The 13,871-nt window shown below is 41.2% G+C and overlaps 1 protein-coding gene across 2 annotated transcripts in view; it reads right to left on the bottom strand.

The window, feature by feature from the left end:
* EBF2 (EBF transcription factor 2) overlaps positions 1-13,871 on the bottom strand; it is a 187,333-nt gene that overhangs the window by 46,855 nt on the left and 126,607 nt on the right. For both annotated transcript variants that reach the window (XM_025873970.2, XM_025873972.2), the window contains exon 7: positions 9,726-9,807. In XM_025873970.2, the coding sequence (XP_025729755.1) occupies positions 9,726-9,807 (82 nt within the window). The remainder of the gene's footprint in view (positions 1-9,725; positions 9,808-13,871) is intronic.

The raw sequence follows: 13,871 nt of genomic DNA, 5'->3' as shown, positions 1-13,871 counted from the left end.
ATCCGTTAATCTGTACAACCAGGTTTCCGATAGAGGAACGGCTCCTTTGGTATCAGAATGATAGCATGCAGCATGGGAACCCTTACCAATCTGACTTATTCCCACCCATGGGGCATTTTTATGTCTCATTCTGAAATGTCTTCGGCTTTGTTGGAACATCACACTTTTAATTTTTTTTTTTTTTTTTTTTTTTTTTAACATCTCTCCTTCTCCAAGCTACAACTGTCTGGTTTGGTTGAGTTAAATCAGAGGAATGACCAGCTTGGAGTCTACCCCCAGCCAGCCTTTCTCAGCTCACACCCAGGTGTTCCTACAAAGGCCTTACGTCTAACATAGAAGGGTAAAAGAAAAAGAGAAGTCAGAATGAAAAATGTGTGGAATGACTACATGATCTGTTCTTTGGAACTGATGAGAATCCTAGTGTCTGTAGTCACGGGAGAATAATTAAACTGGGTTAGAAACCTCTCCATACAGATCAGAGTTCTTGCTTTGAAAACACACCAAATTCTACCATTTGTCGGACATATTTCCCCTCCATTTCAATGAAGGTCATGTACCTTCTAGCTGAACTTTGGGCCTTTGGTAGTTTAATCTCATTAAAGCCTGGATGTGTAGCATTTAGGGCACACTCAAGGTGGAAGACTCTCTGATACCTACCCACAAACACGCATCCACCAAGCTAAATAAAATGGTCTCGAAAATTCCTGTTATTTTGCCAAGTATGGGAAAAAAATTCTTTATGACATTTTACATCTGGAAATGGAATTAAATTCATGATGTGCTTTTCCCTTATAACTGTTCAGTTGCTATATATGTTATTTCAGCTTTCCCAAAGTGTAACTATTATGTGGGATTTTATTTTCCACCTGTGGTAGGAGGAAAGAGACATAGAGACCATTAAACGGACAGAGAAAAGCAAGACAGACTTCTGGTTGTGGTGGGCAACCAAGTCTGGAGTCCATATCATGAGGAAAAAATACTGCATTGGTGTTTTTATACACGGGCTAATTTTCACATTCGACAAGGCGACTCTGATGAAACAATTTTGTCTAAGCCTCCATTAATTCAACCCAGGCTAACAACAAACAATTGGCTACTGCAAATTGTTTCTCCCCACCACTTTATTCTTGGCACACATCGTATTTTCAAACCAGATTTAAAGCCTAGATTCTTCTTTGTTACTGGACTCCAGGGTCTCCAAAATTACCTTTAAACACCTACCCCACAAGTATGGATTTTGTCATCTTTTTTTTTTAAAGGAATTCCCAGAATTCTCAGCAATCATTGTTGTTTCATATTCCCTAAGGCTAAATTTTCTGTTCAGTTAAGTATCAAGTGCCGAACAAGAGAACACAAAGTTGATTGCTGTTGAGACAGATGTGGGGCATTGTGGGGCGGCTCACACCAAGGGAGGAGGGACCGTGGCATTGATGACATAACTCCCGAGAAGACACTTTCTTAAGTAAGAAGACAGCCCTATGTTTCAATCAAAGGTGGTTTTTGACACTCCCCGTGACATTCCCTGTGACACGCTACTGCTACATGGAATGGGGACTTACAAAAAACATTGTCACGACTTCAAGGAGCTTACCAGGGAGTTGAAGCATAACAAACACTACACATAGAAAAGATGACTATACAGCAATGCATAAGTGAGGACTAAAATGTGTGGCCACCTTACACTCCAGGAGCCCGAAGGTGAGACAAATGAACCTGAAATTAAGCCAGTGACCACCATTTTCATCAAGGAAATGAGATTTGAGAGGGGCCTTGAAGAGTTGAAAAAGTTTTGTTACACCACTCGAGGTCACTGAAATCATTCTTCTGGCACTTAAAAAATAAAATCGAATTGGCATAAGTGCAGTAGTACACTGAAGACCGTTTCTGCTGGCATATTTTGCAAATTTGGCTTAGGATGGCCATCTTTTAAGAGCTTGTTTTTTAAAAACCAGTTGAATGCATACAAAAAATCAAGTGGCAATTTTTTCCAACCAGCCTTCATGTCATCAGGGAGCCTGCTTTACAACTAAATTTCCCCCATCTCAAAGGTCATAGACACTGGCTACATCTTTGCTACCTCATTTTATTCCATTGAACCCATTGCTTTTCCCATCTAGAACATATGCCAAATGGGATGGTTATGGTCAAGGGCAGTATTTTACTAGCAAACATTTTGAGAGCCGCAGGGGAGCCTTGACATATTTGATGCAGTTCTTGACTTGGCTGGGCCATTCTCTTCCACCAAACTCTGCCCCCCAGGGACCTCATGAATCACCTGTCATTCATCAAAAACCAGGAGCACGTAGTCCCCACAAGCAGCTATGTACTCTTATTGCAAAACTAAGAAAGCTTTGCTTTCCAGGAAGCTCTGCATCTGATTGTTCTGGAATGTGTTTGGAGGAAGGTTTTGGCGCCCAAATTTGAGTCTCCTAAAATGTTTCAGCATTTAAGCTTTGTTTCCCCCTACCTGAAATCTGACATGCCCTTTCCCAAGAGTTACACAGGCAGCGACTTGCTCTCCCTTCTCTCTCTTTTCTCCCATGAATAACTCAAAACACGTTCCCTAGGTGGGTTGGTTAAAATTTTTATCACCTGATTCTTGTCCCCATTTGAGATGCCAAAATGCATGGAGTGGGGGTGGGGGTGGCAGGAGGGTATCCTGTGAGAAGAGAAAAGCCTTAAGTAACCCACAGAGAGGCTTCCCCACGCTTAAAGCACTGGACTGAGGGAAATATCCTCAGACCCTCAGAGGGGATTTTTTTTTTTCCTGACTCCAAATAGATAATTATTATTTCTCAGACTATCTGGTTTGTTTTACCACCAGATAATGGACTCACCTGTTGATTAGAGAGGCCATAAGTCAAGTGATTTTCATTATGAGCTTTAAAACTGCTGCTCAGTAGCACAGAAACCTTCAAATGGTGCATGAGATCACAAAGCAGCTGGAGTAGCTCTAGAATTGAAAGATTTGAACTGAAGAAACCTGCAGGCAACTGGAGCTGTATTAAATTTTTACCATTTGGAGTTAATTTAAACTCTCGTTTCCCTCTTCAATGGGTGTGAGAGAAACATTCAACATTTTTTATTTAAGGAAAATAGATGGTGGTGCCATTAAAAATTTTTATATAAGAACTGGGGGTTTAAGAAATCATAAGGGTTTGTTGGATGGATCTTGGCCTTGTTCCAAGACATGAGTAGCCCTGCTCTTCGCTCCTGTATCGTTCAGTCACACAGACTAGTGGCTAATGCCCAGCTGTGAGGACGGGGTGTCTTTGTCATCCACATTAATTTCCCCATTGTTCCTGTGCAATGGCTGCCTCCAGGCCCTAGGCCTCTCACATTATCGAGCTACCCGAGTGATGCCAGTGGTGCTCACACAGTCTCACTTTTTTCTTCATCCTGACAGAGATCTTTGCATCTTCCATTCCCCTCTGCCCACCACTGTGCGTTGCTCTCTCTTCCTCAGAGGTCTGACAGACCTGCTAGGTGTGTCCTCATAGGGCATAACCCTTTCCTTCACCCCTCCCAAGGCCCCTTAAGATCCCCTTCTGGCAGGCCCATCCTGAGGTCATGTGAAGATCCCTATGAACAGAATTCAAAACTCAGCACTGATGTCCACCCCAATCTGGCTTCTAAGATAACTTTTCTTTCATTGCAAATGTATGTATGTGCCCCTCCATATATCTTGACCTCTTATGTCTTGAGGCAACAGATGGCAAGACCTGTCTGGATATATTTCTCAGTCCTCTCCCTAGAATAAGTGTATAAAAAATGGTGATTGTGGTGGACCTAATCTAAAAATGGAATAATTTAGGGGTGAACCTGAGACACACAAGAGCCACTCAGAAAAGTTCAGCAAGTGACTGTAAGAATCTTTATCCTAACTGCATGAAAGCTGCAAGTTTATAAATGAAAGAGTTCATTTAAAATTATTCTAGGGTTAGATATGTCAAGGTACATGCTCCTAACTCCAGAATGACTAATGGGCAAGTTGGTGTTTACCCATATGATGGAAAATACACCAGGCCTCTACAGTGATCATGCCTATTTAAAACAGAGTCCTCTTGAGGCAAGGGGAAATAACTGGCACCCAGGTCTTGAATGTTCTCAATACCAACTAAGTTAGTGATCCGGTGACATTAGTGTCCTGTTATAGCTGATACCGTGGACAACTTTGAAAACCATTGGGAAGAGCATCCACACTTACTATTATTATAATGGCTGGTATCCCTTAGATTCTACCTCAGCTGCCCGTGACCACACCACTGAGTTTGGCAATCAGCACAAAGCCAACTGGCACTGTACTGGGCCCTGTGCTTCCAGGCAGGTCACTTGAAGACCACAGAGAAGCAGAGCTAAGCTATATGAATCACTCATTTGTCATAGTCTCCTTATCTCCCCACTGGGAGGTAGGTCCCTCAAGGGCAGCAAATTGTATCTGTTTTGCTTGTTGATGTGTCTCTAGCACCTAGGATAGTTCTTGGCACACAGACTGTCCTCAGTAATATCTGGTGGGTGGATGAATAAATGAATGAGTGCATCTATGTTTTCTCTGTGACTTGGAGCAGACCCGGTCAGCCTATCTCTGAGAATGAGTTGGCAACCGTCACCATAATTGTTACCAACTCCTGTGTTTTAGAATCTGAGTGTGGGAAATGACAACATGTTTGACTTCTCCTTGTCTTGGCTTGATTTTCTTCTGGATTTTCCAACTGCCTGCCCTCTACCCACAATGTAGAGAAATAAAGAATAGGGTTCATTATGTCTTAACAGCTTCAACTAGACATAAATTTCTTTCTTTTCCTTCACTAAGCTGTTAATCTGGGTGTTTCACCCAATTGTTCCATTTCAAGAAGGGCAGAAATTATTTTCTGCATGTATGGCCCATGGATTTAGATACTTGGGGACCACAGAAATCTTTTCTTTTTTCCCTTTCTTCCTTCCCTTTTTCCCTTCTCTCTCTTAAAAAGTTTATTTAATAATAATTTATTGAGCCTGCACAGTGGCTGGTATTATGCTAGGCATTGGGGAGAAATACAAAACTTAAAAAAAAAAGATATCCGTTACGCTCAAGCAGCACAGTCTCTTAGATGAACAATAATTGCAAGACAATGTGACCGATTCATTTACTCATCCATCCCCCAGATATTACTGAGGACAGTCTGTGTGCCAAGAACTATCCTAGGTGCTAGAGACATATCAACAAGCAAAACAGATACAGATACAATCTGCTGCCCTTGAGGGACTTACCTCCCAGTGGGGAGATAAGGAGAATGTGACAAATGAGTGTAGTAGCACTGTGTAGAGAATGGAATGATGGCACAGAAGAAGGAGCCAAGGAGTCTGTCAGGGAGAGTCAGAAAATGCCTCACAAAGGAGGTGCCATTCAGGTATAGTCTTGGAGCATGAGTAGAAGTCACAAATTGGAGAGAGGCGAAGGGTTCTTAGGTAGAGGGGCAAACAAGTGGAAAGGTTCAAGTAATATTCCATATAATAGAAATCAGTGAGGTGTGCCAAGTGAGTGGTGGGTATATGGAAACATCAGGGGATGTGCCTGGTACAAAGATAACTAATCAGCCATGCCTTTCGAAATCTGAGTTTTAGGACTGGACAAAGAAGGAGTAGAAGCAGGGACCTACTGCAGTTGTGTTCAGGAGAAGAGACAGATTTAGCAGATACTTAGGAGAAGGAAGTTGACACTTCACCAATAAATGAGAAAGGCACGGATCCAGAGAATGAGTATCAAATTCTGTTGTGAACATGTGCTCATTAGTAAGCCAAGGGAAGACGCCCAGGAAGAAGGTAGAGTGGGATTTCTGCAGCTCCAGAGAAGGGTGAGGTCTGAGGATATGGATCCAGGAGTCACCTGGAACAGATGGCATGTACCAGAAAGTGGGAAGATTATCAGTGAACTCCCAAGGGGACAGGTCCTCTTTGTAAGGGTTAAATTACATGGAGGATGCCCATTTGGTAGATGAATTTCATTTCTTTAGGTCAGGGGACCATGGGACCCTAAGAGATGTTGGTTTAAACGTAGCTTTTTGTGGCAACCGAATCTATAGCTTTTACCAAATTCTCAAAAGGATCTGAGCCAAAAAAGGATTAAAACCTATTGTGTTTTGATAAATAGACATATGTATTTATATATGTCTGAGATACTTGGAACTGAATTAAAGAGAGGTTTGTTTCAGGCTAGAAAAAAAATTTGATGTAATGATATTGTTCTCATTTGGTCATGTTGGGAAAAAGAATCCAAGTTCCATGACTGTTTGGGGGACAGGGGAAAGAAGAGAGGTGGAAGAGAAGAAGGAGTATGGTTGGATTCATGATTTGGTAAGAAAAATTTCATATTTCTATTCCGTTCAGAGCAAATCTTTACAAAATAATGCTTCAGATTAAATATGTTTAATAATAACAAAATGGAGGAATGAAGTAACTATCTATATGGTTTTAAAGTATTACCTTTGTCATTCTGATAAGAAATGTTATTTCAGAAATTCCTAAGTTACCATTCCTTCAGATCCCCCCCTCCCCATGATTACCTACAATCTCTGGTTTGGTTTCATATTTTGAACTTTATCCAAGTCTCTCACTTGACCATTATAGCACATAGTCAAGGCTTTCTCCATAGTAGCCTTCTCCAGGTAGAGAGTGTTCATTGGAGGGTATACTCTTAATAGAATCTGAGCACAGTATAAAAATTATCAGTTATTTTGTACATCAAAGGGCACTATCAAGAAAGTGAGATGACAAATATGGAATAGGAAAAAAATATTTGCAAATCACTTATCTGATAAGGAAGTGCCTGGTATCCCAAATATATTAAAAAAAACTCTTACAACTCAACAATAAAGACACATAACCCAATTTAAAAGTGGACAAAGGATTCAAATAAACATTTCTCCAAAGAAGATATACAAATAAATGGCCTATAAGCACATGAAAAAGTGTTCAACATCATGAAGGAAAGACAAATCAAAACCACAATGAGATACCACTTCACACTCTTAGGATGGCTAGAACTTAAAACAAAAACAAAAGACAAAAAAAAAACAGAAAATAACAAGTGTTGGCAAAGATATGGGGAAATTGGAACCTTTGTATATTACTGGTGGGAATATAAAATGATGCAGCCACTGTGGAAAACAGTTTGGCAGTTCCTCAAAAAGCTAAAGATAGAGCTAACATATGACTCAGAAATTTTACTCTTAGATAAATACTCAAGAGAATTGAAAACATATGTTCACACACCAAAAAACTTGTACACAAATGTTCATAGCAGCATTATTTATAAAAGCCTAAAAGTAGAAACAACCCAAGTGTCCGTCAACTGATGTATAGACAAACAAAATGTGGTACATTTTTACAATGGAATATTATTCAGCCATAAAAAGGAATGAAGTGCTCACACCTGCTACAACATGGATGAACCTGAAAACATGATGCTAAGTGAAAGAAATCAGACACAAAAAGCTACATGTTGTATGATTCCAATTATATGTAATGTCCCCAATAGAAAAATCCATAGAGATAGAAAGTGGATTTTGTGATTGTCAGTGGGTGGGGAGAAAAGAGAATTGGGAGGTATAGAGTTTCACTTGGGGATGATGAAAATGTTCTGGAATTGTATAGTGGTGATGGTTGCACAACATTGTTAATACACTAAAAGCCACTGAGGTGCACAATTTAAAATGGTTAAAATGATGAATGATATGTTATATGAATTTTATCTCAATAAAAAATACCCCCCAAAATGCCAATTAATTTTAGCTCTACCCCAAAATAAGACAATTAGAACCCACAAACCAAAAAAAAATCTTTCACTTTCTTTGCAGAAGTCAATATTTTCACATTGGATGAGAACCTCCCATCATTTTGAGATCAGCAATATTTATTCTAACCCTGTTAAAAGCTCAGGCACACTGAAATTGTCACTTAGTAAATAACGGAAGAAGTAGAGGAAATATGAGCATGCGTGTGCTTAGTGAGTTCATTTCCAAAATTTGAGAAAAATAAAACAACAAGACACTCTGTTAAAAGCCTCGTGAAATTGATGAGAGCATTCTCAAATTTAAAACTCTTTGGAAGTGAAGGTAGAGAATAGGGGGATAGAAATCCGAACTGCCAACCCCTCTTCCTACCTCTGTTTCTTTGGGAAGTGAAAGCCAAGCTTTGGCCATCAAAGTATTCTGGAATCCTTTTGAATCTCATACTTTTTTGGACTGAAATTATTTACGTTTGCATTTGGAACACAGAACACCTACAATCTCCATCAGCCTCCACCTCACACAATGATCCTGCGTCATCCCTAAGAAAGCTCATTTTATTTCTCCCTGTCTTCATACCATACAGCAGGGGAAACTTTGTATGACAGAGAGGAGGCGTTTGACTTTTTTAAGAGAGGCTGGTAATTGTGTTAAATAACTAACCAAAAATGTCCCAGTGCCAGCAAGACTGTTTGATGACCATGATGCGGTGTGGGGGAAAAAAAAAAAAAGACAAGAATGTGTTTTTTTTTTTTTTTTTTTGCAAAGTAGTTTTCTTGCCTTGTGTGCACCCACCTCCCCCGTGAACTCCTGAAGGACTCTGTTCCTAAGCCCCAGAAGCTCTCCGGGTGGCTGGCAGGAGCAGCCCCATTACTTGTGCAGTCCCGTGCCCAATGAGTATGTGTGACCCCTGGCTCTGAAATTACAAAGAATTTCAAAAAGTCAACAGCAAGGCATCCACTTAGCAGCTGTCCACGGTGCAAACTCGTGGTCTGGTGGAAGGGGTTTGACCAGACAGACCCTCCCGGTTCCTGGTTCCACCGCATCCTTCCTGCAATTCGATGCGAGTTACAAAACCCCCAGAACCTCACTGTTCCCACCCAAAACACGAGTCTAATCATCCCCATCCCTCCCGTGGCTGCCAGACTTTTTTTTTTTTTTTTTTTTTTAAGTCTCAAGCCTGAATGCTATTGTTTAACATGTTTTCCATGTTTCTATGGGGAAGGGAGCGCTCTGTATTTCGGCAGGGTGTATGAATGGCAGGAAAGCCTTTTGGCGGATTAAATATGGGTCCTTCAAAGATTAAGGAAGGGGGCCAAGGGGGACTGCACTTCCTCTCATCTCCAACCTGACACACTTTGCCTCTCTCTGTGTTTTTATTAGCTCGTATCCTCAGTACATCAGTGGCAAGGGTGATGAAACCGGTGGCAGATTTAACTGCCCGGCAGCTGGGTCACTGTCCCGTGGGTCTTGTTGTCATGCTGTGATCTTAAAGTAACCACGGCTGTTTGGGCCGCTGCTTTCCCAGAGACTCGGAGAGAGACCACTGCATAGTTAATCGGTGGCAAAGGAAGGGAAGAGGCTATTGCTTGCAGAAAGCACAGAGAAGCTGCTTTGAAAAATCCCAAGGCGGCTGAATATCAAGAACACGGTTCCTGCTGTGGGCAGCTGTGTGTGCGAAGGGCAGCCTGCGGGCTGAAAATCAAATCTCCAGCCTGGGTTGGTGCCCCTCCCCTCGGGCCTTGGCAACAGAGGCGAGAGGCCTAAACACTACAGAATGTAGAAGCCCTCAATACTGTTAGACGAGGGATATCATTTAGAGTCATCTTTATTGTTAGCAGTGTCGGTGAATAATGTTTTCCAAGGAAAAAAAGAAAAGAAAGGAAAAAAGAAAGAAAGTGCTAAAGAGAGAGAAAACAGGATGACTCACGTAACAGGGAAGAACTGCAGACCCCTTACCTGAAACCTTCTCATGTCCCTCGGGTTTCCCGCTGTTTTCAAACAATTCTGATTGCACTTGAGGAAAAATTTTAGAAAGAATCTGTGAAGAGAAAGCAATGTGTTACATTTTGGAGTAAACATTTTTTAAGAGAAAATAGATCTGCATTATATTAGATTTGATTGGAAAGGGATTGTATTTCCCATCTGGGGAATTTCAGCCGGCCCTGCCTGGGAAGGAACACCACTGACCCTTTGCAATTTGCAAATTCGGATGTTTGCGATTTGAGGATTGTGAAGCGGGTCACAGGGTGGGCTCTGGTTTGTATACCCACCCCCGAGTTGCAAGGGCACTCTGTCTCCCAAAAATCAGGCTTCCAAAGCAGCAGTGACTCCTGCCGTGTAAACATGTCTTGCTCCAGGGTAAATAATAGCAAGACTTCACCCAGAATCCCAGGGTTTCTCACGCATGTGACTTTCCACTGGCCACACGCACCTCCATGCTCACACACCTCACACGTGTACCCTCACACACAAAGGGCCCCTGGTCTTTTTAAACAATGTATATAAAATCAGAAAACAGTATGTTGCCATCCAAAGCCAGGTCAGCCTTTGCAGGTATACACTGGGGTTTTTATGACTAATAACAAGTTGTGAATGTCCTTTCAGACCTTCTATACATTATCCGGGAAAATACAAAGGCACTGAATCATGGTCTGAGGTTATCATTCGTCATAAGGCATATTTTTAAGCCAGCCGTCTCTGAAATAAACTATTTGTGCAATTTTAAAAACTGGGTATCTTTAATCAGACAACTACATCAAACCAGAAAAATGGCAGAGGTGGCCTTTTCAGCCATTTACCTATTTTAATGTTTGGGATTTTGTTTCAAACCACAATAAGTTTTTCGTTTATCTCACTTGCAGAGTCCTTTCCCTTAAAAAAAAAAAAAAATCCGGCTTTTGCAGTATTAAAGTCCCAGGTGAGCTAGGCCTATTTCCCTTTCTGTTACTATGACAACGAAATTTTACCGCAGTCCCAAAGTCCCTCCAGAACTCTCACATCCATGCCTTGAATTAGAACTTTAAAGGAAAAGATATACATTTTTTCTCCAGGATTTACCAACAAAAATAAGTAGAAATCAACAATGCTTCCAAAAATTCTATTTTAAAGCAACGGCTGGTAAGATGCTCTCATGGTGACCTTCTGTTTATTTTTATTTTTTTAAGAGTCACACAAAAGAATTAGAGAGTGCTCCAGTTAATTGTATTTAGCACTTAAAGAAAAAACATCTGACGGAAAGATAAACAGCAAACGATCAAGGAGGAGAGAATGGGAACTGTGTGTTTCAAAATGGTTTCTGTATTTGAGGCTGTTTTACTCTAGATTTGCTAAAAATATTTGGCCAAGTGCTCCTGACCCCTATCTACAAATAAAGGTGGGCTGTGAATTGTGAATTTGGAAATAACAGCTAAAATTTTTTTCATGATGTTATAACATCTGCTTTTCACTTCTCTCTCTCCATCTTGGCTGGGCTGGGAGGTTAGGCAGGACTTCCTGTGCCATGAAGGTATCAGGGTCTTCACCCGAGCTACCCGAGCTACCTCCAGAGTGACAGGGCAGAGAAATGCTCCACGCTGGTTTTTTTTTTTTTTCCCCTTTTGCTCCGCACTGCTTTATGCAGCGTTCAAATTCACAACCTGCCTTTGCTTCCTAATGTGCAGTGAAACGTCTGCCTGCCAGTAGCAATCAGAGGTTGATCAGAATGCAAACATTTTATTTTTGTAAGGGGAAATATTCTTGCCCTTGTACATTCACAGAAGAGGCAGGTACAGCCACTCAGAACTCATGAAGATTCTCTCAGGATATGCTTAAAACTTGCTTTTTTCTCTCTCGAGTCTCCTTCCAAACAATAGCCCTCCTTCCCACACCACATCTATCCTCCAGCACCCCCAAGCGTGATTTACACCTTTTCCCCTCCTAAAACCAAAGTGAGTGCTTTTTCTTACCAAGTCCTTGATTTGGGAAAAGTTTTGCTTGGACTGAGTTCCTTAGAATGCACTCCCAGTGGGTGATACTTTCCCTTACCTACCCGTACCCGACCCTTTCTCTAAAATGTATCTGGCAAAAACATTAATGTTCGCGAAAGCATTGTTATATGCATGGTGTGGTAGGTGGAAAAGTGCAGAAGAAATACATGTTTACATGAAATCAAATTGATTTAGGGAAACAAGGGGCCTGCTGAAAGGCTCAATTCAGTTTCAATTAGGACGCTCATCAGTTCTTTGGGTGGAAAGTTTTGACTCTTTCCCTGGCCTGGGATCTGAGTCTGTAACCTGCCTAGTCCCTGCATACTAAGGATATAACCTTCTGTTCACAAAGGGGAAGAGAGTGGTAGAGGAGGGGGGGTGGATATGAGGGGAGAGAGAGAGAGAAAATTCTCTTACATTGTATACTGCTTCTAAAAGAAGGCATAACTGTTTCTAAATAGCTAGCTTGAAAAATTATGGCCTGGATATTTTATATGTGAACCTAAAAATTAATTTAAAGGAATCCTAGGGGTTTACTGTTATATCCAATTTTTTCTCTTGCCTTTATTGCTGTCTTCTACCTCTCTCCCATCCACCCCCCTCCACCCACCATGCTCAGGGGCTTGATACAGAACCCTTTACTAACTATACCATCCATTAACTACAGGGTGACTTGCAGGGAACAAATCCCCTGGGTCTGGATCCCTCCGAAGCCAGAGCTGCCTGGAAAATGTCAGCACTCTGCACTCAGAAACGGGAAACCCAAATGAATTGCAAGATTCAGACCAAATGTGCAGATTCTCATTAGGATGGAAGTTGTTATTTCCACTTTCTCCAAACAATGTTGACTACATAAATATTATAACCACTTAGTGCAGTACACTTTGCAAGGCTTCTGATCTCATTCCTTAGGAGTGAACACCACCAACAACAGGATTATCCTTGTTCTCTAGATGCAGAGGAATAGAGAGGTGAGATCAAAATGTGAACTCAAGCCAGCACATTGCAACCTGGATCCTAGGTCAGCTGAGATGATGTAATGTACCAAATGGCATTTCTTCACTCTGCAGATATTTATGACATGCTGACAGTATTCTAGTCTTGACCTATGCCAACTATGTAACCAAGTTAGCTCACTTCTCTGGGCCTCAGTTTGTTCAACTGGGTTTAACTAGCTTATCTCTAGGGTTCTTCCAATATTAATATTCTATGATGACAAAGAAAAGTATGTAGAGTTGAGAGCCCTCCAGAAATGGCTACACTGATGGAAGAAACCACTGAAGACAAAAAGGCCATGATTTACTGCAGTCCAAGTGGGGTGTGTACAGGGTTTTCTGAGAGATAGGTCAAAGATAGTGGGGAAAAAATAAGCAGGGACTGCTGACTGGTGGACAGTGGGGCATCTTGGGTGATGCCTTGGTCAGAGCAGGCAGTCCCCCAGGGCTTGACAGGCAAACTGGTGAACAACCATTGTCTTAGGCATCCTCCCACATGCTTCTGAGGCAGGAGAAGGTGGCTCAGGAATATCATCTATCAGAGACATCTCTGTCCCTGCTCACTATCCTGTGTTGGTCCAGCAGCTGAAGGGTACAGGGGTCACAGAGGGAAAGGAAAGAAAGTTTGCCAAGTGTCTACTCTGTGCCATACCCTGAGGCTAGGTGTAGGGGCTTCATATACAATGCGTCATTTTTTTTCTTACAACAACTGTATGACTGATGAATCAATCATTTCACAGCTAGGAAAAAACAAAGTCACCAAAAATTTAAGAAATTCACCCAAGATCACACAGGTTGTAAGTAGCAGAAACAAGGATTTGAACATGAGTCTTTCTCACAGCAAGCTCCATCTGGTGTTCTATGCTTCCTGAACCAATCAGGTTGTGATGACAGTTGCACAACTCTGTGAATATATTAAAAGCCACTGAACTGTACACTTTAAATAAGTGAACTTTATAGTATGTAAATTATATCTCAATATAGCTGCTTTTAAAAATTCAGAAAATGGTCTGAAAGAAGAAAGAAAAGGAAAGAAAAGAAAGAAAGAAAGAAAGAAAGAAAGAAAGAAAGAGAAAGAAAGAAAGAGAAAGAAAGAAAGAAAGAAAGAAAGAAAGAAAGAAAGAAAGAAAGAAAGAAAGAAA

Source organism: Callorhinus ursinus, unplaced genomic scaffold (genome assembly GCF_003265705.2).
Source record: "Callorhinus ursinus isolate GAN/ISIS: 27379988/994484 unplaced genomic scaffold, GSC_fseal_2.0 scaffold4, whole genome shotgun sequence".
NCBI classification, from domain to species: Eukaryota; Metazoa; Chordata; class Mammalia; order Carnivora; family Otariidae; genus Callorhinus; species Callorhinus ursinus.
This window is presented reverse-complemented; position numbering and strand designations above follow the sequence as displayed.